The sequence below is a fragment of the Amborella trichopoda genome, chromosome 3 (assembly GCF_054954075.1).
Source record: "Amborella trichopoda isolate Santa Cruz 75 chromosome 3, AtrichopodaSantaCruz75HAP2 v2.0, whole genome shotgun sequence".
In the NCBI taxonomy this organism is placed as follows: domain Eukaryota; kingdom Viridiplantae; phylum Streptophyta; class Magnoliopsida; order Amborellales; family Amborellaceae; genus Amborella; species Amborella trichopoda.
In genome coordinates this window covers 52,176,132-52,200,383 of record NC_142338.1, presented here as the reverse complement: position 1 = coordinate 52,200,383, position 24,252 = coordinate 52,176,132, and the positions used below count along the sequence as shown (strand labels likewise).

General features: G+C 34.1%; 1 protein-coding gene across 3 annotated transcripts; it reads left to right on the top strand.

Annotated features, from left to right (window-relative positions):
- The first annotated feature begins 14,618 nt into the window (after positions 1-14,618).
- Positions 14,619-24,168, top strand: LOC18429238 (uncharacterized). Of its 3 annotated transcripts, XR_016051624.1 has the most exons (9): positions 14,619-15,555; positions 15,840-15,954; positions 16,373-16,483; positions 18,934-19,097; positions 19,581-19,919; positions 21,166-21,288; positions 22,142-22,439; positions 22,592-22,742; positions 23,350-24,168. XR_016051624.1 is itself a non-coding variant. In XM_020664461.2 (8 exons), exons 1-8 carry the CDS (start codon positions 14,998-15,000, stop codon positions 23,871-23,873), a joined length of 2,229 nt encoding a protein of 742 aa, XP_020520120.1. In that variant the 5' UTR covers positions 14,619-14,997; the 3' UTR covers positions 23,874-24,168. The 3 variants fall into 3 exon arrangements, 2 of the variants coding, with proteins under 2 accessions (XP_020520120.1, XP_011621708.1); XM_020664461.2 differs by lacking the exon at positions 22,592-22,742 and having other exon boundaries at positions 23,353-24,168; XM_011623406.3 differs by lacking the exon at positions 22,592-22,742.
- The last annotated feature ends 84 nt before the right edge of the window (positions 24,169-24,252 follow it).

The window sequence follows — 24,252 nt, the reverse complement described above, 5'->3', positions numbered from 1 at the left end:
CTTTCACGCATTCGAAATCTGGGCATTACTTTTAAGCTCGGACTTTCACGGAACGGTGACTAACATCATATTACATATCTATTTCTAATGTTTTTCCTTTTAAATTTAAGATTTGATCAATTAAAACAAATAATTTTTATATTGAAAAATCTGGATTTTTTTTTTTACAATAAAAATATGGAATTTTATTACAGCTAATTTTTAGAAACATGAAAATTCATCCACAAATACAAAGTTATCCAAGTAGTAAAAAACAAGGAAACTATACTCTCATTCTTCATATATTGTTTTCAAAAAGACATCACAAAAAAAATGGTTATGAGGAGTTTGGAAATTAGTCAGTATAACTTTTGTGAATCATTTAAAATTTTGTTATAAGAAATTTGGATGATAAAATATTTTTTAAACTCAAAATATTGTTGAAATTTTTTTTTAACTTCTATATCATTAACTTTTATACAAAATAGGTCTGTTGGTCACTAATAAAAAAAATCACGTTACAAAAAAATCCAATGTTCATATGAAGATTATAATAACAATAGATTAAAATATTTGAAAAATAAAGGAACGAGCAAAATATTGTGAAGATAGGAAATAAAGGAGAGTAAATTATGTATCGACCTGGAATAATTATCTAAAAATCAAAATGATCCTATTATAAGTGGAAATTATAAAGAAGGTCGGTCAACCCACTTTTTTTTTATTTTATTTTATTTTTTTTAATCTTCAAAATTTTCCTTCGGTCTAAGGATTCCATCCTTAGACCACACTTTCAAAAAAAAAAAAAATTTAGTTTTTCCGTTAGTAGGACAGTGTCCAGGAACAGTAAAATGTAACTTTAAAAATCCAAAAATTCATTTCAAAATGAATTTTGATTTTTTAAAATCCGAAATTGCCAAGAGGCTATATGCTATTTTTGGATTTTCGAATCTGAAATTTCAATTGTCAATTAAATTTTGGATTTTCAAAGCCCAAAATTGTCAGGACACTTTCTTTTGGGTAAATAAAATTGTTATGACATTAATTTTCGTTTGCAATATTTGAATTTATAAAATAAAAAAAAGTTAGGGAACCCTAAAAAACAATTAATCAGATGCTGGAAGTTTAAAATGGATTTTGAATTTGGTCATTTATAAAATCAACCGTTGAAAAAATTATAGGAACTAACAACAATTCAGATTAAAAAAAGGGAAAAGAAAAAGAAATAAAGATAACACAAGAAAGACATAAATAGAAAAAACCGATATTCAGATTTTTTTTAGATTAACGTACCTCAAAGAGAGCCTCGAGGAATGCAGATTCTCCTGCGCCCTCTCTCTCTAACTATTGCTTTGGTTTTCTCTCTCTCTAATCAAAGGAAATGAATCTGTAATATGTAAGGACCTTCTATGCATATATATACTTTTTATGAACTTGTAAGGCTCTTTGAGAATGAAACCAAAACAACAAAAATCAAAAACTCGCAAGGCTTTTTCAAAAACTCGCAAGGCTTTTTTAGAATAAACCAAAACAACAAAAAACAAGAACTCTTACGGTTTCTTGATCCTACACTTTATTTGAATGGTTTCTTGATCGTATTTATCTTATCCTTTTATTCCTGATGCGATTGGCTGTTAAGAGAACGTGTGTATTAAAAAAGAAAGCGTGTTGTGTTAAGGGAGAGAGAGTGTTCTAGAGATAGAGAGTGCATGTCATGAGAGAGAGAGAGAGTTTACTGGGGTTATTTCCAAGAGAAGATTTTAAAAGTTGTAAGAATAAAGAATCAAGCAAATCTTTGCCAAAACGAACCATCCAACTTTGAATTTGAATTTGGACTTCACGGAACCATGACCAACATCCTACTATGTCTCTATTTCTAAAAAATAGAAATTATAATAAATAATTACTATGGTACACTGAAAGAGGAGAGAGTAGAAAAATACAAAAATCGATATATTTCAAAAAAAACTATAGTGTTAGTTTTAAATCTTTTATTATTGGGACATTTTTTGGTTGCGTCTCTTTTTTACCATCTGTGCATACAATTCCTAATACATAAAATTAGCTTTGGTGTAAGGTCCTATTTGCGAAATTTGGTATTGACAGATTTGGAGTGTGGATTGAAGGTGGCAAAAAGAGTGCATCTAGATCTATTTTTTGGAAGGAAATTTTCTTGTTCAAATCATACTTGTACAGAGATATTAGGTGGTGTGTGGGGAATAGTGCTAAAGTGCATTTTTAGCATCAAAAAATGGTTAGGGGGTAGACCTTTGAAGTCTTTTTTCCTTGATCTATTTGCAAAGGCCTCTTTTCCAAATGCTTTGTTATATGAATCTTATCAGTTTATTGGAGGGTAGGTGGCATGGAATGTCCAGTTTCTTTATAATAGAGGTAATGATTTTTTTATAGAGCTGGTTTCGAGTTTATTTTTATCTCTACAAGAGGTGGTACTGTGCGATTCTGTTGAAAATGAAGTGATTTGGGAGCATAGTAAAGATGGCCTCTTTTCGGTTAAACGAATATATTATCTCTTGTTTCACGATAGCCATAGATGGTCGTTGCCTCAACTTTCACATATATGGAAGTGGCCTATTCCCCACAAAGTTCAATGCTTTATTTGGTTGGCAAAGAAAAATAAAGTTTTGACTGTGGATAATCTCATTAAAAGAGGAAAAATGTTGCTAAATGTCTGCCTTATGTGTAAGGAGGATGGAGAGTCAATCCCGCATTTACTAATCCATTGTCGATATGCTTTGGGATTTTAGGTTTAATTACAGCTCTTCCTCAAAGTGTTTTGGGAATCATTTCTTGGTTTTTTAGGGTTTACCAAAATTGGGGGCAAGGATCTGGCAAATAGTGAAATGAGTTGTATGTTGTGAGGTGTGGAAAGAATGGAATATGCATACTTTTGAAGGAGTTGGTTTACCCTGTGATTGTCTGATTCAGCGTATTTGTCATACGATTTGATGTTGGTTGTCTGTCATGGAGGAAGGGAGAGGTAGTACTGAGATTGATGTGTGAATTAATTTAACCTATCTGATGGTGTTTAAGAGGGTAAAGACTAGACCAGTTGGTTGTTGGATACCTCCGCTACAAGGCTGGTTAAAGTTAAACTTTGATGGTAGCCCCCTCGAAAACCCTAGAAGTGCAGGGATAGGAGGTGTGGTACGTGATTGGAATGGATTCTTACTTATGCTTGACCTATCGGAATTGCCACAGCCAACATGGCAGAGTTTAGTGCCTTGCTCAAAGGATTACTCCTTATTAAAGCCATGAGTTTGGATCATGATATTGCAGTCGAAGGTGACTCCTACAATGTGATTAGGTGGTGCAACAAAGATCAATGAGTTCCTTGGCTGTTGCATTCGATTTGGGTCTAATTGGTGAAACTACAAAAAAAGTTATCTTTATCATTCCATCACGTCTATAGAGAATCCAATAGTCTTGCGGATGGTTTGGCTAAAAGAGGTGTGGCTATGGAGTCCTTTTCTATTTTGAATGATGTAATGAGTGAGTGATGTAACTAATTTGTTAGTCATCAATAATAATTGATAACATTTGTCAAAAAAAAAAAAAATTACTTATAGTAAATAAGGAAAAAGTTTATATAAGGATGCAACCATATAATGTAGAACTACAGATGCACCTAAAAAATCCATAGGAAAATATAGTTTTAATATTGAAAAACCTTTTGATTGATCATCAAGATGTATGACCATGAAAAATAAAAAGATTTTAAGTATCAGAAATAGTGTATTTTACAACATATTATCTACACCATCCATTTTCAAGATTTTCATATGTTTATAGATCATCAACTTGATTTTAACCATTTTTTAAATTAAAATTTTTATAATTAGATATAAAAATAGATTTTCAAATAATCCTAAGAACATTTTACATCAAAATTATATACCATGATAAAACTTGAAGGTGCACCTTACCTCCTTACCTCTACAACTACGGATGCATCTGTATGCCAACTGCACCCAATAAATAATCATGGGAAAATATTTTGTTAACCCATGGGCTGATGGAACAATGTAAGCCCAATGGCCCAGATTGAATATGGATTGATCTCATGGACATGTCGGTATTTTGTATTTTCATTTTTATTTTTTTAAAACCCAAATCACATGAAATTCAGGCAATTTATTCTTTTCATCAAGGCGCACCTAACAAAAATTATTTGCCAAAATTAAATATACCAAATACCCCTGAAAGTGTTCTAGGGTACTTTGATCCATTTAACTTTTATGAATTATTTTTTTAATATTTTTATAAGATTCACCTATTTTTAAAAAATACACATTCCAAATTTCAAGTAATTTGGATATGTATAAAAAAAAGTTAAAATTCAAATATGAAATACAATCGTGTCTATTAGATCGGCCCAGATTCATTCTGAACTATCGGGCATTTACTGACCTCATATTCTCCCAATAAGTATATATATTAATCATATAAAATTACTAAATATTGAGTGATTCTCATTCAAAATATAATTATATGTATTGAATTATAACTATTGTATACTTATATGTATTCAATTAGGAAAATCCAATTACTAAATATTAAGTGATTATCATTTAATATACCTCTTCAATCTACTCCAATGCCCCAATATTATATTTCTTCTACGACAAGCATTCTAGTTTACTAACCAAAATACCAATGTATTACCAGCATTCTAGTTTACTAACCAAAATTCTTAACGTAAAGAGATTCCTAAAAGTCTTTTATAATAGAAAAATAATAAAAATGAGACTGGTCAGAATAGACACATATTATTCTATATTGTTATTATGTTGAATTCATGAGATTCCACATGCAAAATGCATGGCTAGTCAGTATTGTGGACCACACTATCATTTTGTTTCATAGACCAAACTTGGAGCCTTGTTAATTTTGGAACTTTTCGAACAAACTCGGAGCCCTGTGAATTTTGGAACTTTTCGAATGGTCTTCAACTTACCTTGTTACAATTGATTTTGTGTCACGTTTGAAACGATTATGAAAATATACATGAGAGAACATCTATTCAACTTCTTACTCATTATCTTTTGATTTAGTTTAAAAGATCTCATCCAAAATCATATAATCATATTTTAAAATACGAAATATTATATATGGACACACAACAAATTGGAAAAAAATAGAAAGTTCTACATTTTCCCAAAAATTACATGGAGGGTCGATCCTCCCTCAGTTTTCTTTCCCAATTTACCCCTCAGTTTGATGTTGCCAACATCGGTCTGTTTTCTTTTCTTTTCTTTTTTTCTCAAATGTAAGGTTGTATCTTGTGTTTTAGGGTACTTTGGGACCGGTCCGATATCGTAATTATTGGACTGCTTCGAAGTTAGGCCTTAAGGCCACAGTGACATTGGTTAGAGGTCCCACTCCTTGGATAGCATACCGGACTACGAATTTCCAGACCGGTATGATGTCTTCCCCATTGGACTACCCATTTTGGGGGAGTCCGATAATGCAGACATCAAACCCATCCCAAAATGCCCTAAAACAATGTACAAAACCCTACTTTCAAAAACAATAAAAATAAAAAAGCAATAAAAATAAAATAAAAGCTAGTTCAATGCTATTAAGATTGGACCAAGGGGACCGAAAAAAAAAAAACTGTGGGGGAAAGTTTTTGAGAAAATAAGATTCTTTCTGTATCTTTTTTGTATTAGATTTTTTTATTTTTAAAGAATACGCACCTAAAATTTCATGTGATTTGGATTTGTGTAAAAAACTAAAACTAACGTACATAATGAAGTCGTAACCGTCAGATCTGCCCAAATTGAATATAGGTCATTGGGCTCATATTTATTTGTGTGGGCTCACGTCAGTATATATATATATATATATGAAAAAGTTCATGTAAGCCTATGGGCTCATGAAATAGTGTAAGCCCAACGTCTTAGATTGAATTTTGACCAATCCAATGATCATAATTGAATTTTAATTTTTTTTACAAATCCAAATTACTTGAAATTTGAAATGTCTATTTTTCAATAATAGTATAATCTAATAAAAATATAAAAATAATAATAATTAGCATAAATTAAATTGTTCAAAATACCCCTAAAAAGTTTCAAGGGTATTTTGGTTAATTTATTTTAGATGAATTATTTTTTGAATATTTTTATTAGGTGTGCCTTTATGCAAAGAGTTTATAATCCAAATTTAAAACTATTTGGATTTATATAAAAAATATTAAAATTATATACCGATATACACACGCCTAAAATTTCAAGCGATTTAGATTTATAGAAAGAAAAATAAAATTCAAATACTACCGAAAATCGGTGATCGTCAGATCGGCCCAGATTGAATCTAGACCGTTGGGCTCATATGTTCGTATGAGCTAGTGGGCAATACAATATTTTCCATATATATATATATATATATAAAGTCTTTCCAACGTCTATAGGGGAAAATGAATAGTGATTTCTCTTACTGTCATCACCGTCCAGATTTCATCGCGCGGTCACGATTGTTTAGTAGTATTTTATTTTTAATTTTGTTTCTACAAATCGGAATGACATGAAATTTGGAAGGTATATACATCTTATTGAAACACATCTAATAAAAATATAAAAATAATTATCCATGAAAAATAATTAGATCAAAATACCCCTGAAACATTTTGAAGGTATTTTGGTCAATGTTTTTCATGTAAAATATTTTTTTTTATAATTTTCGAAGATCCCCTATTTTTTATGAATATACTCTCCAAGTTTTAGGTCATTCCTATTTGTAGAAAAAAAATAAAAAAAAAATACTATAGGACAATCGTGACTATGCGATGAACTTTGGACGGTGATGGGGGTAGACGAAATCACTGTTCATTTTCGCCTATAGGCGTTGTGTAGTGTTTTCCATATATATATATATATATATATATATATATATATATATATGTGTGTGTGTGTGTGTACGGGAAATGACCTTGTAAGGCCCTCCAACACCCATGTGTGTAGGACCTCAAAAGATCTCTATTAAATTGGCATAAATATCTAGAAAAGTCAAGTCTCACACGCATGTGATAAATTTTATAGAGATCTGTGTCAAATTTAATGGTGATCATTTGAGGTCCTAGACACATGGATATGGGAGGGTCTCATAGGATCATTATCTATATATATAGGAAAACACTACGCAACGCCTATAGGCGAAAATGAACAGTGATTTCGCCTACCCCCATCATCATCCAAAGTTCATCACGCGGTCACGATTGTCCGATAATATTTTATTTTTTCATTTTTTTTTCTACAGATCGGAATGACTTGAAATTTGGAACGTGCATTCATCAAAAATAGGGGAATCTTCGAAAATTATATAAAAAAATATTCTACGTGAAAAAATTTGACCAAAATACCCTCACAATTTATTTTTCACGGATAATGTTTTTTATATTTTTATTAGATGCGCCTCAATAAGATGTACATACCTTCCAAATTTCAGGTCATTAGAATTTTTAGAAAAAAAATGAAAAATAAAACACTACAGGACAATCGTGACCGCACGATGAAATTTGGACGGTGATGAGGGTAGGCGAAATCACTATTTATTTTTACCTATAGACGTTGGAAAGACTTTTTCATATATATATATATATATATATATATATATACAAATGACTTCACAACTCTTCAAATTACAAACATTGAAGATAGAGAGAGTTATGAAGGGTGGATTTACTAATTTTATAGTAAATTTTTTTAAAAAAGTGATATCTAAGTAAAGATAATTTTATAAAAATTACTATGGAACAAAGGGTACTTTTATCATCTCCATAAAGAGTAAAGTTGAAATTTTTACTAAAAAGACAATGGTACTCTACAAATAAAATTTCAGGACACTAACTTCCAAAATACCATTGTATTTTTGTAAAAAAATTCAAATTTACTCTTGCTTAATAGTTAAGTTATCTATTAAAATAAATTTTTAAACAAAAATAATCATCTTTTTTATATATACAACCATCACAATAAGTTTAACCTTTGTATTTTGAGGGTTGTTAACTCTAGACAAACCCATATATATAAAAGATATAGTCAACAGCCTCATGTAGATAAGCTAAATGCACCAACAACCCAAATTGAATATGGGCCGATCTGACGATCACAGATGTCCAGTAGTGTCCAGTATTGTTTGAATTTTAATTTTTTTTTTCTACAAATCCAAATCACTTGAAATTTAGGCGTGAGAAAACCTTCGACTCTGACCCCCGGCCCGGTATCATAGTAAAAGAAAACCTCCAGTCCCAAGTGCTGTGCAGCGCAAAGAAAACTTTCCCGCACATGGTATCAGAGTAAAAGAAAATCTCCGGCCCCAAGTATTGTGCCGTGCAAAAGAAAACTTTCTGCCTCAAGTGTTGTGTCGCGCAAAAAAACTTCAACCTCTAGTACAAGTACTGTACGCGGCACAAGAAAACCTTGCCACGTAAAAGAAAACCTCTTCCCCAAGTACCTCTAGCCCATAAGAAAACCTTAGGCCGCGGCGCACTTGCACAGAGCCACGGCGCCCTGTCGCGCAAAACAAAACCTCTTCCCCAAGTACCTCTAGCCCATAAGAAAACCTCAGGCCACGGCGCACTTGCACAGAGCCACGGCGCCCTGTCGCGCAAAACAAAACCTCTTCCCCCAAGTACCTCTGCCCTGGCCCCAAGTACCTCTGGCGTGCCACGCAAAAAAACCTCTGGTACCTCTGGCTTGCCAACCTCTAGTACCTCTGGCGTGCTGCGCAAAAAAAATCTCTGGTACCTCTGGCGTGCCACGCAAATAAAACCTCTAATACCTCTGGCGTGCCGTGCAAAAAAAAACCTCTGTTACCTTTGGAGTGCCACGCAAAAAAAACCTCTGGTACCTCTGGCGTGCCACGCAAAAAAACATCTGGTACCTCTGACGTGCTGCGCAAAAAAAACCTCTGGTACCTCTGGCGTGCCACGCAAAAAAAACCTCTGGTACCTCTGGCGTGCCGTGCAAAAAAAACCTCCGGTGCGCAAAAAAATTCGGGCACGGCCCCAAAGTGCCGTGCAAAACCTCCGGTACCTCTGGAGTGCCGGCAAAAAAAAACCTCCGGTGCCCAAAAAAATCCGGGCACGGCCACAAAGTGCCGTGCAAAAAAACCTCCGGGCACGATGCAAAAAAAACCTCAAAAACTAGTGTCGTGCAAAACAAAACCTCCGCACATGAAAACCTCCTTTTCCAGTGCCTCACAAAAGAAAAAATCCTCAGCTCTGAGCCAAAAAAGCCTTTCAGTTCCAAATTGCCCCCGTGCCGTGCAAAGGAAACGGAGCCAAAAAAGCCTTTCAGTTCCAAATTGCCCTCGTGTCGTGCAAAGGAAACCGGCATTGCGTTGCCCTCATGTCGTGCAAAGGAAACCGGTAGTGCCGCACAAGAAAAAACATCTTCAGCTCTAAGAAAAAAAACCTTTCAGTTCCAAATTGCTCTTTTGCAGTGTAAAAGAAAACCTCCAAGAAAAAAAAAAACCTTTTAGTTCCAAATTGCCTTCTTGCGGAGCAAAAAAAATCTTTCAGTTCCAAATTACCTCTTACTGAGCAAAAAAACCTTTCAGTTCTTCCGTTCCAAATTGCCCCAGAAAAAAACTTTCGGGCCAACCAAAAAAACCTTCCAATTCCAATTTCCGTATTTCAATTTAGTTGGGCACTTCACTTTAAATAGGTTACAATTTTCAATATTTCAGTTTGGTAAGTTGGGCACTTCACTTTACTCTCCCTCATTAAGAGAGTGTTGAAGATAAACCAAGTCAAATGGTCAAATCAAATTGTACTTTACTCTCCTAATGAAGGAGAGTGTTGAAGATAATCCAAGTCAAATGGTCAAATCAAATTGTTTGGTCAAGTTGTGCCTCATATTATTTTTCTATGTCTGCCATAGTCAAGTTGGTTACTCATATTGTTATCCTCTATGTATAGATACAAATACATGTATTTGTGTAACCTTTTATCCAAAATCTTTTATCCAAATAGTGAAATGTAACTATTGGGTTATATTATTATCCTCTACATATAGATATATGTATTTGTGTAATCTCATATTATTATCCTCTATATATAAATACAAATACATGTATTTGTGTAATCTTTTATCCAAATAGTGAAATGTAGCTATTGGGCTATATTATTATCCTCTACATATAGATACATATATTTGTGTAATTTCATATTATTATCCTCTATACATAGATACAAATACATGTATTTGTGTAATCTTTTATCCAAAGAGTGAAATGTAGCTATTGGGCTATATTATTATCATCTACATATAGATACATGTATTTGTGTAATCTTTTATCAAAATAGCCCAATGTAGCTATTGGGCTTTGGATATGCGGACCTCCATAATCTTGTGTATATTTGCACGCTCTCTCAAACTTTACTATTCATATTTTTTAAGACTTTTTTTGTAGTTCGTTTATCTTTTAAAACTTTTTGGCCCAATCGAAACCTGTGAAGTTCGGCAGGGTGAACTAGCCGGTTTCTCAGTTACTTGGACCCTGCCCTTGGCGGTTTTTGAGTTCTGCTCGTTCAATCGAATACTGAGGATAGCTATCCATATTAAATCAACTCCAGATATACCATATCTAAGGGTGTGGTGGGTAAAAAGGTTGCAACTTTAAACAGTGCACCTTCAAATTTTATCACAAATATAATTTTGGTGTTAAGAGTTTTTATCACAAATATAATTTTGGTCTTAAAAGTTTTTAAGATGGCTTGATAATCTATTTTCATCTCTAAATATAAAATCTTAAACTTCAAAAATGGTTCAAATCAAGTAAATCTATAAACATACTTGAAAATACGGAAATGGATGGTCTAGATAATTTGTTGCAAGATACACTATTTTTAGGACTCAATAGTCTTTTTTCTTTTTTATATTCATACATCTTGATGTCGAGATGATCAATTAAGAGGTTTTTGGACATGACGAAATTTTAAGGTGCACCTTAATTCTACATTTGAAGTTGCAACAATACAAACTTTTGCTATAAAATTTTATTTATATAAATATTATAAAAGCATGTATTATTGAAATTGAAGTTCTTCTTCTTTGGGAAGAAAGAAGTGCTAGAATGTTTAAGAAGTTCTAGATACTTGTGTTTGACCTGTTGAAATATAAAGTCATGTTTATTTAAATATTATATATTAAATATTATTTTATATTATTTATAAAACAATATATAATATATATTGTATTGTAAATATCTATTAACTTTTTTGGGCATCAAAACAATCTCTTAAATATTATATATTAAATATTATTTTATATTATTTATAAAACAATATATAATATATATTGTATTGTAAATATCTATTAACTTTTTTGAACATCAAAACAATCTCTTCTAGTGAAATTTTTTAGGCAGGCTCTAATTTGATGGTTTAGAGCCTGGGCTCTATATCGACTTTTTCATATATATATATATATATATATATATATATATATATATATATATATAATAAAAATTTTATCCATAAATATATATTATATACAATACAAATATATATTAATAATTTAATATACATATATAATATATATTTTGTAATATAATATATAACAAATTTAAATATATATATATATATATATATATATATATATATATATATATTACTAATATTTATTTGTATTATATAATATATATATACATTGTAAATACAAATATAAATTAAATATAAATATAAAGAGGGAGGCGGACTAGGATTTGAGGAACCAAGTTTCTATTTTAAGTTCTATTATTTCAGATGAACCTTTTTTTTCCTTAATGGTAAGAGAGAAAATATATTCTAAGGGAACTTATTTACCGTATAAGTTTCTTGCTTTCCGAGGACGATCTTTGAGGATAAGGAGGAGTAATGGGATCAATCAAAAAAAATTGGGTAAGTCAAGTGAGCCAATAAAAAAAAGTTGGGTATGTCAAGTGAGTCTTGTCGTGCTAAAAAAACTTTTTTAATCATTAATTTTTTCTGAGTAGAAGATTATTTGAAAGGGCTTCTTGATCAGAAGTCTCGTCGAGTGAGGATATGCAGACCCCTCTTCTCATCCAGTCAATGAAGGAAAGAGCTCCAGTAGCAAGACTGCTCACCTCATGTCCTTGCACCACCCTGCCCCCCCCCTGTCCGTTGCGAAGACGGGCGCGCACTTGCTTGCACGAAATCCAACATTCACTAAACAATCATTTGGTAATGCCATTTTGGGTTTTGCTCTAATTGAAGCTATTCTATTGTTTGCCCCAATGATGGCGTTTTTTATCTCATCCGTATATATGTTTGAGGTACCAAATGGATAAATTCCATCCTCGTGGGGGGAGGCCTTGGTCAATCAACTGTCATTGTCATTGATTGACCAAAGCCCCCTCACAAAAGGTTTTCGAGAAAAGGTCCCATTTTTCAATATCATGATTGAGTCGACCAAGCCAGATCATGAGAGACTTGATCGGGTCGGCCAGATCAAGCCCGATCTAGAAGAATTTCTTTATTGTATAAGTTTCATGCATCAAACACATAACGTGTATAGTAATAGCTCCATCCTCACAACTTCCTGTTATCATACCAAGAGAGTTAGTTTCTCCATGAGTTGGTTTCTTTTTCTCTATGGAATAATGAGGGTGGTGAAAGAAGAAGATATTATTCTCTCTGAAATCCACTTCTCAATCCACCTTTGAAAATAACCTCTAAAATGATTGATCGGCCCCATCTAAAAAATAGCATATCTAAAAGATCCGCCTCATTTTAAAAACCACCGCCCCCCTCTTGGATCTTGATCTCATGGTCGAAATCCATCTGAAATCTCACTCACTGGAAACCGCCCCTCTCTTGGATCTTGATCTCACAGCCCAAATCCGTCTCAAATCATACTCAATATGAAATATATGCCTCTACTGAAAAAAACCGCCCCTCTCTTGGATCTTGATCTCATGGTCGAGATCCGTCTGAAATCTCACACCCTAAAACTCATTATGTAAGATCTACCTCTTCTGAAAATCTGCCCTCTCTTGTATATGATGAAACTGCCCCTCTCTTGGATCTTGATCTCACGGTCAATATCTGTTTGAAATCTCATCCGGTCAATATCCATCTGAAATCTCACCCGGATATGAAATCTCACCCTCGTATGGATATGTATGTCATCCTTAGGTGCCCTATGATGGATATGCATCTCATCCTAAGATTAGGTGTTCTATGATAGTTATTTATCTATAATTGTTATTATGGTTTTTTATATTCTTTTACCCATCTCTTCATAGGTATGATAGTTATCTATCCATAATTGTTACTAAGTTGTCTATATTATTTCATGCATAGACATCATCTATGCAACTCTAAACTTATCTTATATTGGATCCGATAGAACTCTAAACTTTCTTATTTTGGATCCGATATCAAGATGCCCTAAATTTTGTTGAGGATGTCTCAGGCGAATCTTAAATTAAATTTTGGCAATTTTGGTTAACATTGTGAAACTTATGTTATATTGGATCCGATATCAAAATTTTGGCAATTTTGAGGAGGGTCGACTTATCTCCCGTATATTATATAGTGGTGACAATTTTGTGTCACGATGATGTCCCAAGCCCCGTGCATCTACACTCGGTGGCTGGGTGCCTGCCTTGATCTCCGTGATAATCATGAGGAGGCCATTATCTCCTCGCCTTCCGTGATATTCATGTCTTCTATCCAATGAGGCCGCCATTATCTCCTCTCCCTCGTATAGAGATCTTTCAAGCAATCTCGAATTTTTGTTAATACATGACCCCAACAAATATCGATTCATTTTATATTTAATAGTATGTAAATTGCAAATGAATGCAGAAAAATATACATTCACCTTGGACTTGATAAATACAAATTTTATGGTTTGTCTTTATCCAAAATATTAAATACAAAATTTATTATATACACCATCAATTCTCAAGTATTTATAGATAAGCTCAAACTCCACGATTAAGAATTATGTTGATAAATGTAAATTCCACGGCTTATCTTTAGCCAAAATATCAAATGCAAACTTATTATCTAGGCAATTAATTCAACTTATTATCTAGGCAATTAATTCTCTATCATTTATAGATAAGCTCAAATTGCATAATTAAGAATTTTAATTTCGCCATTAATTGTCAATCGTTTATAGATAAGCTCAAATTGCATAATTAAGAATTTGAATTTCATAATTAGATATGGAAACAGATTTCAAGTTATCTAACATACAATAAAACAATTCTACAAACGGTAGAGTTTTAAATTTCATAATTAAGCATGAAAACAAATTTAAGAAAATTACATAAGAGGATGTTTTCAATTCGAAATTATGAGAACCCCGCAAGAATCACTAGATGTTTATCCTAAAAAAAATATTAAAATTTGAGTTTTTTAACACTTAAAAAAATATTAAGGTCCCCAAATATCTTTTTGGCAAATTTAAGGTGAGCACGAAAAGAGCGGGCGTTTTAGTTTATAATTATCATTCCCCACAAACTTAGGCATCTTTTAATTTCGTCCCCTAAAGATAATTACCTCCCCTAAATTAAGTACATACTTTATCCACTCCTACTTCTTATCACAATTTGGTCCCTCAACACCAAGGATCCTACATAAAAGTAGGGACATGCTCAACACAAAATTACAAACCCACCAAAAGTACAAACCCTAGACTGCCGTAAAAGTAAACTGCTCCTCCTGTTAAAAAATTCATAATGCCTCTCTCTCCTTTCATAATGCCTCTCTCTCTCCTCTTTCTCTCTGGTCGACTGTTAAACAACTTTTTCTATTTCGATTGCGCGTGGAGAGAGAAAGTCGATTGAGAGAGAGAGAGAGAGAGAGACTGGCGGGTGGAGCTTTCCCTCCCACTTTCAAAACCAAAATTTTTTGAGTTTTCCTCTTCCTATTTCCCCCTCTTTCTTCCCCCATTAAAATACGGGAAGGGAGAACCAGAGACCGAGGGAGCCCCCACTTAGTGAAATTAACTGGCGATCTCTGCAACTCACAAAGGCCCAATGGCGATCTTCTCGTTAATTTCTATGGGGGAGACTTCCCCTCAAAAATCCTCATCTTGGGGAGAAGAATCACCTTTTAATTCTCCCCATGCGCAATTATCCGATTCTAGGTCTTCTCTTTCTGATCCCAGGAAACCAGCTTCAACGGCAAATGTCGCTCAAGGATCGTCAGGTTCTCTCTCGTCTTCCCCTTTAATGGAACCACGAGGTTGCAGTCCTCTCCAAGGAAAACCCTCTTCTTGTTCTTCTCATCTATTTCCTTTTAAGAAGCCAGCTTCAATGGCGGATAACGACCATCAAGAATCACCTGGTTCTCCTTCCTCAGTCACGGAACCATCATATTTGATACCTATGGAAGGAAAACCCTCAGCTTCTGCTTCTCCTGTTGCTTCTGGTGAAAGACCAGCTCCCATGGAGCACGATGCCCTGGAAGAATCCTCTGCTCCGCCTTCACGCTCATCATTGACGAAACGAGACCCCATGGCGCTCAATGTCCTCCAAGAACGACCTTGTTCTTCTTTTTATTCTTTCATGGATTACAGGCCTCCATCTCCAATGGTAAAATCTCTCTCCTCTTTCTTTCTTTTCTTTTCTGTTTTATCTCCTGCGTATCTTTTCCTCTCTCTCTCTCTCTCTCTCTTATTAGGGTTCATTCATTCTTCCTTTGCTTGCTTATTCTCGTATTGTTTTCCTTGGCCCTTTTTCACTATCTCAGTCTCTGTCTTTCTCCATGTCTATCCTCTAAGATCTCCAATTTGATTTTGGTTTCTAATGAGTGCTATTATGGTATTTCATTATCTATTTATTTGTTCTTTTAATTATTCCATTTGTGTCTTTTGTAGGGTGCAGGACTAGTTAATCTTGGCAACACATGCTTCATGAACGCTGTTATGCAATGCATCACTCATACTGCGCCTCTTCTTCTGAGCCTTCAAACATGCAGTCATGTTTGCCCAGGTAATTTATTCTTGTTGGTGTTTTTCTCTGTATTTGATAGCGATATTGGATTACTTAAGTAAATATTTTGTTGTCTGAATGATTGGTTATAGAATTTGCAGGCTTCTCCTTTTTTTCTTGCTTATTCCTTCACAACCATACCTCTGCATTGTTAAGATACTTCTAAAGATTCTCTGTTTTCTCTCAGTGTTGTGCTTCTTTAAATTTTCTGTGGTATATAATCTTCGATTATTTTGTTAGATATTTCATATTTGTCAGGAGAATGAAATTGCTTCTCTATAATCTTTCAACCTCGTCTCTTTGAAGTCTTATGTCCATGGCCTTCTATTGTTTTGTTTTATATTTCTCATCTGATAGGAAAGTTAAATTAAAGTGTTTTCTGTTTCCTCATATTTGGTTTAAATTTGGGAAATTGAAGGTGAATCGGATGGTTTCTGTGCTTTATGTTATCTTCGTGAGCATGTTGATTGGTGTTTATCCAGATCTGGTGGGTGCGTCCACCCCCGCTATCTGGTGGAGAACTTGAATAGTATCCTTTTTACCATATTCATGTTTTTTTTCTTTGCTTCAACATATACTTCTGCTAATTTTTAGCAAAGGAAAGAATTTTATGTGTGTAGTTTTGATCCAGTATTGTTTTTGACTAACTCGGTGGCTTCTTCTTTTGAGTTTCATGGTTAATTGAATTCAATGGTTCTCCCTAACTCAGTATGGGAGTGTTTGACAGAGTCTGTGTCGTTTGTTATTGATGTCAGTTCTCTCAGGTCCTTATTTGACAAGAAATATGGATTTCTTTATTTTAGTGTATTTTTGCGAATGGAAAGTTTTTGCATTATATATTGTTAGGGGTAAATGCTCCCAGCTAAACTTAACTTGAATTTGTGGATAAGTTTGTTTAATCTGAGGATCTGACCAAGATTCAAATACTCGGCTAGGGCTCAAGACTTAGGTCCCAGCCGAGCTGGGTAACTTGGGCTGAGTAGTGTATGAGACCAAAAAAGGGCTAACAAATAAAAAAATAAAATTTGTTAAAAAAGGGAAAAGCAGTAGAAAACAAACAAAATGTGATAAATAAGATTAAAAATATATAAAATATGGAATTGGGAAAAAATTGATTTATAGGTTGAAAAAATTCAAAAAAATCTAAGAAAGGAAAAAATAGAAAAAATATAGCACGTGATAAGAAAAAACTCACAAATTATCATTATAAACATCAAAATTATATATAGTATACTTATACATTGATTTAGTAGAAACGTATAGTTTTTATGATTTGTTATAAGTTTTATATAATTGAGTTTGTATGTAGAAAGGTTTGGCAAGGTGCTGAGTCTGAGTAACTCGTCTGTGTCTGATTTGACTCGGATGGGTTTTAAAATGATGGGTCTAAGAGGTTGAAATGGTCTCATTATCCATGAAATGGTGGGCTTTGGGCCTATATACAATAATACAAATGCCTTTATGGCGTTATTCTAATGGCAATGAAGGGCATATATAAAAGGGTGCGGTTTGTATAGAGCTGAGGCTCTAAACAATCAAAGTAAAGTGCACCTTCAAATAGTGTCAAAAAATGTGGTTTCAATATTGGAAATCTTTGTGGTAGCCTTAAAATATATTTTCATCTTTAATCATAAAATTTAAAGTTTCAAAAATAGTGTAGATCAAGCAGATCTATGAAAATTTGAAAATATTGAAAATTGACGGTCCAAAAATACGTTACAAGATGCGCTATTTCCAAAACTTGAAACCCATTTTTTTTCTCATGCCCATGCATCTTGATGTCAAGATGATAAATTTGAGGACATTTGGGTATCAAAACAACCTCTTCTAGTGAAATTTTTGAGGTGGGTTCTAATTTGATTGTTTAGAGCCTTGGCTTTGTATAAACTTTTTCCTATATAAAAATATAAAATAATAAGAGATGCAATTTTAGGAGTACCCTGTTAGTTTCAGCAATATGGAATGCACTCAACTACATAATCTGACAGTTGCCATTGTACACTACCTGATGGCGACAAGACTTTGTTTTCCGTCAACAAGAAAATGTCGCATTGCAAATCATGCTTTATTGGAGAGATTGGCTGTTTATTGAATTGGGTAAATTGATTGCTATATTCCAGAGAAGAGAGAAGATTATGATGCCAAATTATTTACAAAAGACTTCACTCTATGCTTGTCTCTGTTGCTAGATTTTGAAATCATGGCTTCTTTTGTAGATTTAGAGAAACAAGACACATTTTCTGATTTGGAGCATACATAATGTTAGTTACCTGACTTGGAACTAAATCATTCTTTGAAAATAACTTAATGCTCTTTCTATGTGACCTGCATTGCTTTGTTGTCTTCCAGTTGACATTTTTCTATCATCATAACTAAAGTAGGTTGATTTAGTGGTCAGTTCCAGATTTCCACAGATTTACGAAAGTTCTATGATTTGATAATAGTTACTTGAATTGTTATATATCTGCTGCTTTCGTACATAATCTAGAAGGTTTTACTAAATTTCATGTAAGATTGGTATAATTGATTGAAGAGGAATGCCTTATGTATATATTTTGAAAGAATTTGTTGGTTCTTAATTTAGAATTGAATATGCTGTGGTGAGTCAGTTAATTTGGACTTCACAGCTTTTCTTGTTTAGAAAATATTTCTGACTTAGCAAACTTAAGAAGAGGATGCCCTTTCTCCTCCATTCTTTAAGTCTGAAAAGGTTTTCTTTCATGTTTTATTATGTCCATGTAAGTTGAACCTTTGTGCTTTCACTATCTTTTATGAATCTAACAAATGGGTGTATTTTGGTATTCATTTGTAATGAATAGTTAGCATTTATATAATGTGCATTGTTGTAGAATATGACAACTGTCCATCCAAAAAGGTTTCAGAAAGAAAAAAACCAATTGGAAGACTAGCAAAGAAAACAATTGAAAGGAAAATGTATTGTCTAAATGGATAAATGTGCATATCCTTAACTTTTCTTAGAAATTTGTTCGTCGTTCGAAGTTTTTCAGCAAGAAGATGCTCATGAGTTCTTACACTGCTTTCTGGACAAACTCCATGAATGCGTCAAGCCTCCAAACGCTTCCTTGTCTAGGCAGAGTGACAGCTTCGTGACTCAGATTTTTGGAGGCCATATAAGAAGCCGGGTAAGCTGACCATAATGAAATATCTCTCTCCCTTGAATCATCTAATTCTAGCTAACAAAACCTGAACATGATTGAAGCATTGCTGCATCTGTATCTTAGAGTGAGAATATGGGTCATAGTTTGGAGTTCCTGTTCTTTTTCTTTGTGTTTTTCATGATTTGGTTATTCTGGTTGAAGCCCTTTGGACAGCTTTCTCATGCTAGGCATAAAAGGTAATGGTTGTCATCTTTGTTATGCTACTTCTCTCATAATTTTCTTGTCTTTATAACATCGATTCATTTGGAAATTCTTAAGAATTTCCTTAACATGGGTAAATTACCTGAAGCTTTTGACTATCGGGCTGAACTATGTTAAGAGGAATGTGGTGAGTTATTTACTACTTCCAGCATTACAATTTCAGTTTGGTGGCTTGGGGCTGATAGTATGAAATCAAGGAATAGCTTGTTTGTCCAACAAATTCTAATCTGTGGGTGATAATTTCAGGTAAGATGCCACAATTGTGGCCATTGTTCAGATACTTATGAGAGTTCGCTTGGTCTGAGTTTGGAGATAGACGAAGCTGAAACCCTATATGCTGCTCTGAAGTCATTCACAAAGGTAGAAACTATTGATGATCCTGAGGTTAAGTTTGGTTGTGATGGTTGTAAGCAGCAAGTATCGGTGGAGAAGCAGCTGGCACTGGACCAAGCCCCTGCTGTTGCTACATTTCACCTGAAGAGATTCCAGAACGATGGTTCGAATGTGGAGAAGGTTTGCAAGTTTGTGGAGTACCCATTAGAACTGGATTTGCAGCCGTTCATTTGCAGCTCACAAAGTGACACTGTGAGTCTCTCATTAGACCCTGGACCTTGGTTTTGAAATTCATTTTGGTTAAATCTTTTCTTTTTGGAATCATTTTGGTTAACACTGAGTCTCTCATTAGACCCTGGACATTGAGGATGAAAAATGAATAGACAATATTCCAAGTATCTAACCGACCTTCAACAACCGCTAAAAGTGTTATAAAATTTCGAAATGAGTTGTATCTGAACATATGTTCATAGACTACTATTAGAAAGCTATTATTCTTACTAGGATGGCCAGTAAAGTATGTGTAATATTAATGGTTTTTTTTTCCCATCTCACTTCTAGTGAAAGGTGGGAGATCTTTTTCTCATTTCCCAAGATTGATCACTCAACCTGTTTTTGTTGTCTATTGATATTGCCGAAGGCCAATAATCTTCTTGTCTCTTAGCTGATATTTCGGGGTTGAAACTCCTTGTCTATGCATCAGTCCTTGATTGTCTCTCCTCAGAATATCAAGTTTATTTTTGTTCCATCTATAAGAATTTGTTGCACTAATGTCTCCTCTTAGTAGAGGGAATATGGAATCTGGTCTCTTGAACTGCCTATGTTCCCTCCTGTTATAAAAGGTGACTTAAGAATATACCTATCTAGGAAAAGTGGCTAACCCATTCTGTTAAGAGGCAAAGTTTACAAGCACATTCAATCTTTTCAGGTATTTGCATGGTGAACTAATAAATGCTCACCTTTGTTTTAGTGTTTAGCTTAGCATATTCCTGAATAATGATCAGAACACCTCTGCAGGTATTTTCATATCTGATAGCAACTTTATTGCAAAGATTTGTTTATTTATTTTTATTTTTTTTTCAAACTTAAGACATTACTGGTGTGCCTAGACTTGCAAAATGTACTCACGATGCTCGCTTGTTCTCTTGAATTTTTTTTTTTAATTTAAATATTTATGTTTCTTATGGCCTTCATTCATTTGATGATATGGAGAAGCTTAAAATTCGTCCATCAATAAGGTGAAACATGGTTCAATTTCAAATCCCAAGTAGGTAAATCTGCATACATATTTTGGTACCGCTGTTTATGATGTACAGCTTTGTGAGAAGTCTAATGGTGTGAGTGTTTTAGAATTTGTTTTCGTACTTTGGAATGAACAATTGTGTAATTTCAAGACTGCTTATTTACTTAGGCTGCTTTGTCTAAGGAGAATGTTTGTTTCCTTTATGATTTGACATTACGTTCTGTAAGGCTAAAGAGTTTCGGGTTTTGTTTGTAGGATGATTTTCTATATGATTTGTATGCGGTTCTTGTCCATTCTGGCAATTCATACAATTATGGTCATTACTTCTGCTTTATTTGTTCTTCACCAGACTCTTGGCACAGATTGGATGATACACAGGTATGTTTCTTTGCATGAATTCCTTCATGAATAATATGCACCAAGCTATCATTTATAAATATATTTCTCCAAAGTGAATTAGTTATTTAGATAATTTGCATTAGCCGTCACTTTCTGCATCAGTCTTGTGAGATCATTACAACCACATACACAAATACATGAATATGCACGTGTCACGCGTGCACCTGTGATACCTTTAACATACAACTGTAGACTGGTAAAATGTGTTTTACATGGGTTTGAACTGTCATACATTAACATATCATTCATTTTGAACTTTGAAGTATTGTTATGTGATAAACACATATTACCTTCAGTCACCTATGTTGGATTCTCACATTTTAGCACATATGCTTTAATATGCAATGAAAACCTGGAAAATCAATATTTCTGATTTCAAATTGAGATATGGCTAACCTTTTATGTTTTTTCTTTAAATAAAGAAGATAACATATTAAATGGTCAGATTCAAACAAATAAAAAACTTTTCAATAAATGAGGAAAATAACCAATGTTGGATCCATTTTCTGAAGTTAACAATTAATTTCCAACTGTTGGCTAGAAGTCGGATCAATCTTTTATTATTTTGTCCCACAATTTGGTGTGTGAGGGATAGCATATCATACCCTTTTAGGGGTCATCCCAGCCTAAGACTAGAACAGAATCTCAATATAGGTTTCACATTGCTACTAATGTCTTCTTGTTTTCTCTAACTTGGATTTCTGAAAACGAAGCATCTTCTCTTTTGACTGCCCAGTCTTAATTGAACTTTGCCTCTTGGTCAAATCCCTTTATGTTGTTCTAGTTTCTTTTATGTGGTGTTTGATTCCTTGCTCTTGATTGTCTTGACTAGGTGAGGAGATCAAATGCTAAATATGTACTCAACCAAGAGGCATATATATTATTCTACAAGAGGCGGGGTGTACCCTGGTTTTCAAATTTAATGGAGACTCAAAGAAAGTGTGAGGAAATCAATCACTCCTCAAGCTCTCCGAAGTCAGTGCTTGAAGAGTCAAAAGTGTCACCTCCAAGGCCAGAAGAATGTAGCAGCTCCGGTAGTGATACTGATGTTGCCACTACCAGCATAAGCATCCCTGCCTGCCCCATGGCACCCCATCCTTTGATTCCCAGTATGCAATCCAAACACAAAGGTAGAAAATATTATTTATTTGTTTCTCTTGCAAACCATCTGATGAGATAGATGTTTATCCTTTTATTTAGCATTTGTTTATTCTTTCCCTTCATTGATTTGGGGCCGAGCTGGATGATTTCCTCTTCTTTTTTTTAATCCGAAATGGTACAGGTGGTTACACAATAAACATGTTGATCTTGGTGAAGTATATTATGGTGTGATGGACTATGAAAACTGTAATCCATCAGGATCATCACTATCTGATGAATTTGTGACCAGTGATGGTGAGAGTATGGCTGACCATTGGAGTTGTCTTGTTCTGGTAGGGTCTGGCTCTCCCTATCATGCCCATCATTTCATTAGATGGTGATGATAAAAAAGGTCTTCTTGTTTTGTAGTCCAATGGATGGAAGTATACTTTTCCGGTCTTTTTTTGCTTGGGGTGAAGGGGCTGTACCAAAAACACTTTTTAGCTAGTTTGGCAAACCACATATAGTTTCGTCCCCCATTCTCTGGTTTCATAGCCATCCTATTCCTAATATTGTCTTTCAAAATTTGCTTGCTTCTTGTACATATTTTGATCAGACAGCAGCCTGCTTCTCTTTCATTTAGATACCAAATGTTAGCAGCTTTACTTCTAATAAAACAAAATAGATGATCTTTGTTTAGGGTTTTGTACGGGATTCTATCTGAAATCTAAAAGAATACACAACTCAGAAAGTGTTTGCAATATTGGGTTTTGAAGGTCTTTTTAGTGAGTTTTTCAAGTTGCTTTTCTTTAAGTTCTATGCTTCCAAAACTACTGGGAATCAGATATCACTAATATTGACACTACTCTCTCTCTGTTCTAAAGGATTTAGGTTTTTCAATGGGAAAGCAATTCTCGCACTTTTTTCTCATTTATGATCTTATCTTTGTATCCCATTCAGAAGACCATGCAAAAGATCATGCCAACCAAGACTTCTGCCATGCTCCAATGATACCACGAAGTGTCAATTTGAAAGTGGGGATGACCCCAATGCCCACTTCTCAACCAAAAGAAAGCTCATCAACGCCTGAGTCTCTACCAAAAGAAAGCTTACCAATAACCCAGTCTCGATCAAAAGAGAGCTTACTGACCCCTGGCCCTCGACCGAATGAGAGCCCAGTGATTAGTACATCAGTGAAGAAGCTCTTGGATAAAATGCCTATGGGACGAAGGTCAGGATTAACTAGATGCTTAATGGATAGTGAGCCTCGCAGTGATGGTGCTCTCATGAACAGTAAAAAGCGAAAGGTAAGCTCAAGCTCTCCACCTTGGAAGTTGACCGATTTGACCCTTGAGGAGAGGAATATGGAGAGTGGCGTATCATATCCAGGCTTAAGCCCGCGCTCGCTGAGGCGAGCATGCTCCAAGGCCAAGGCCATTGACACTGGCACAATTCTCGACTTTGAATGTGAACTCACAAGGTGAGGTGTTGTTCATAGTTGTCTTGAATGGAATTTTTTTTTCCATTTTTTTTTTCTTTTTAATTCTTGTCTGGACAGAGGCTCAAGTGGTTAGTTCTGATTTCTAAGCAATTTTAGGATATATTTTTTTAATTTGTTGTAATGGAAGGTGACTATTCTTTGTTCTTCACCTGTTTCTTGGGGGTCATCGCGGTGCTGCTTCCATTTTGTAAATTCTCTTCCTCATTAAGTTTAATGAATTGGAAAAACTGATTTGTTACATGTTATATAGCCTTGTAGCTTAAGGTTTGATGCTCAAATTGACTCTATCCAGATTGTTCTATGTTCTTCCTTGATATTTTTTTTGGATGAGATTTGTATAGAGCCTAGGCTCCAAACAATCA

Coding starts and splice junctions, on each gene's coding strand:
- LOC18429238 (XM_011623406.3), top strand. CDS start 14,998: ATGGCGATCTTCTCGTTAATTTCTATGGGGGAGACTTCCCCTCAAAAA. Junction 15,556..15,839: donor ACAGGCCTCCATCTCCAATG/GTAAAATCTCTC, acceptor TGTCTTTTGTAG/GGTGCAGGACTAGTTAATCT. Junction 19,920..21,165: donor GCAGCTCACAAAGTGACACT/GTGAGTCTCTCA, acceptor TTTTGTTTGTAG/GATGATTTTCTATATGATTT.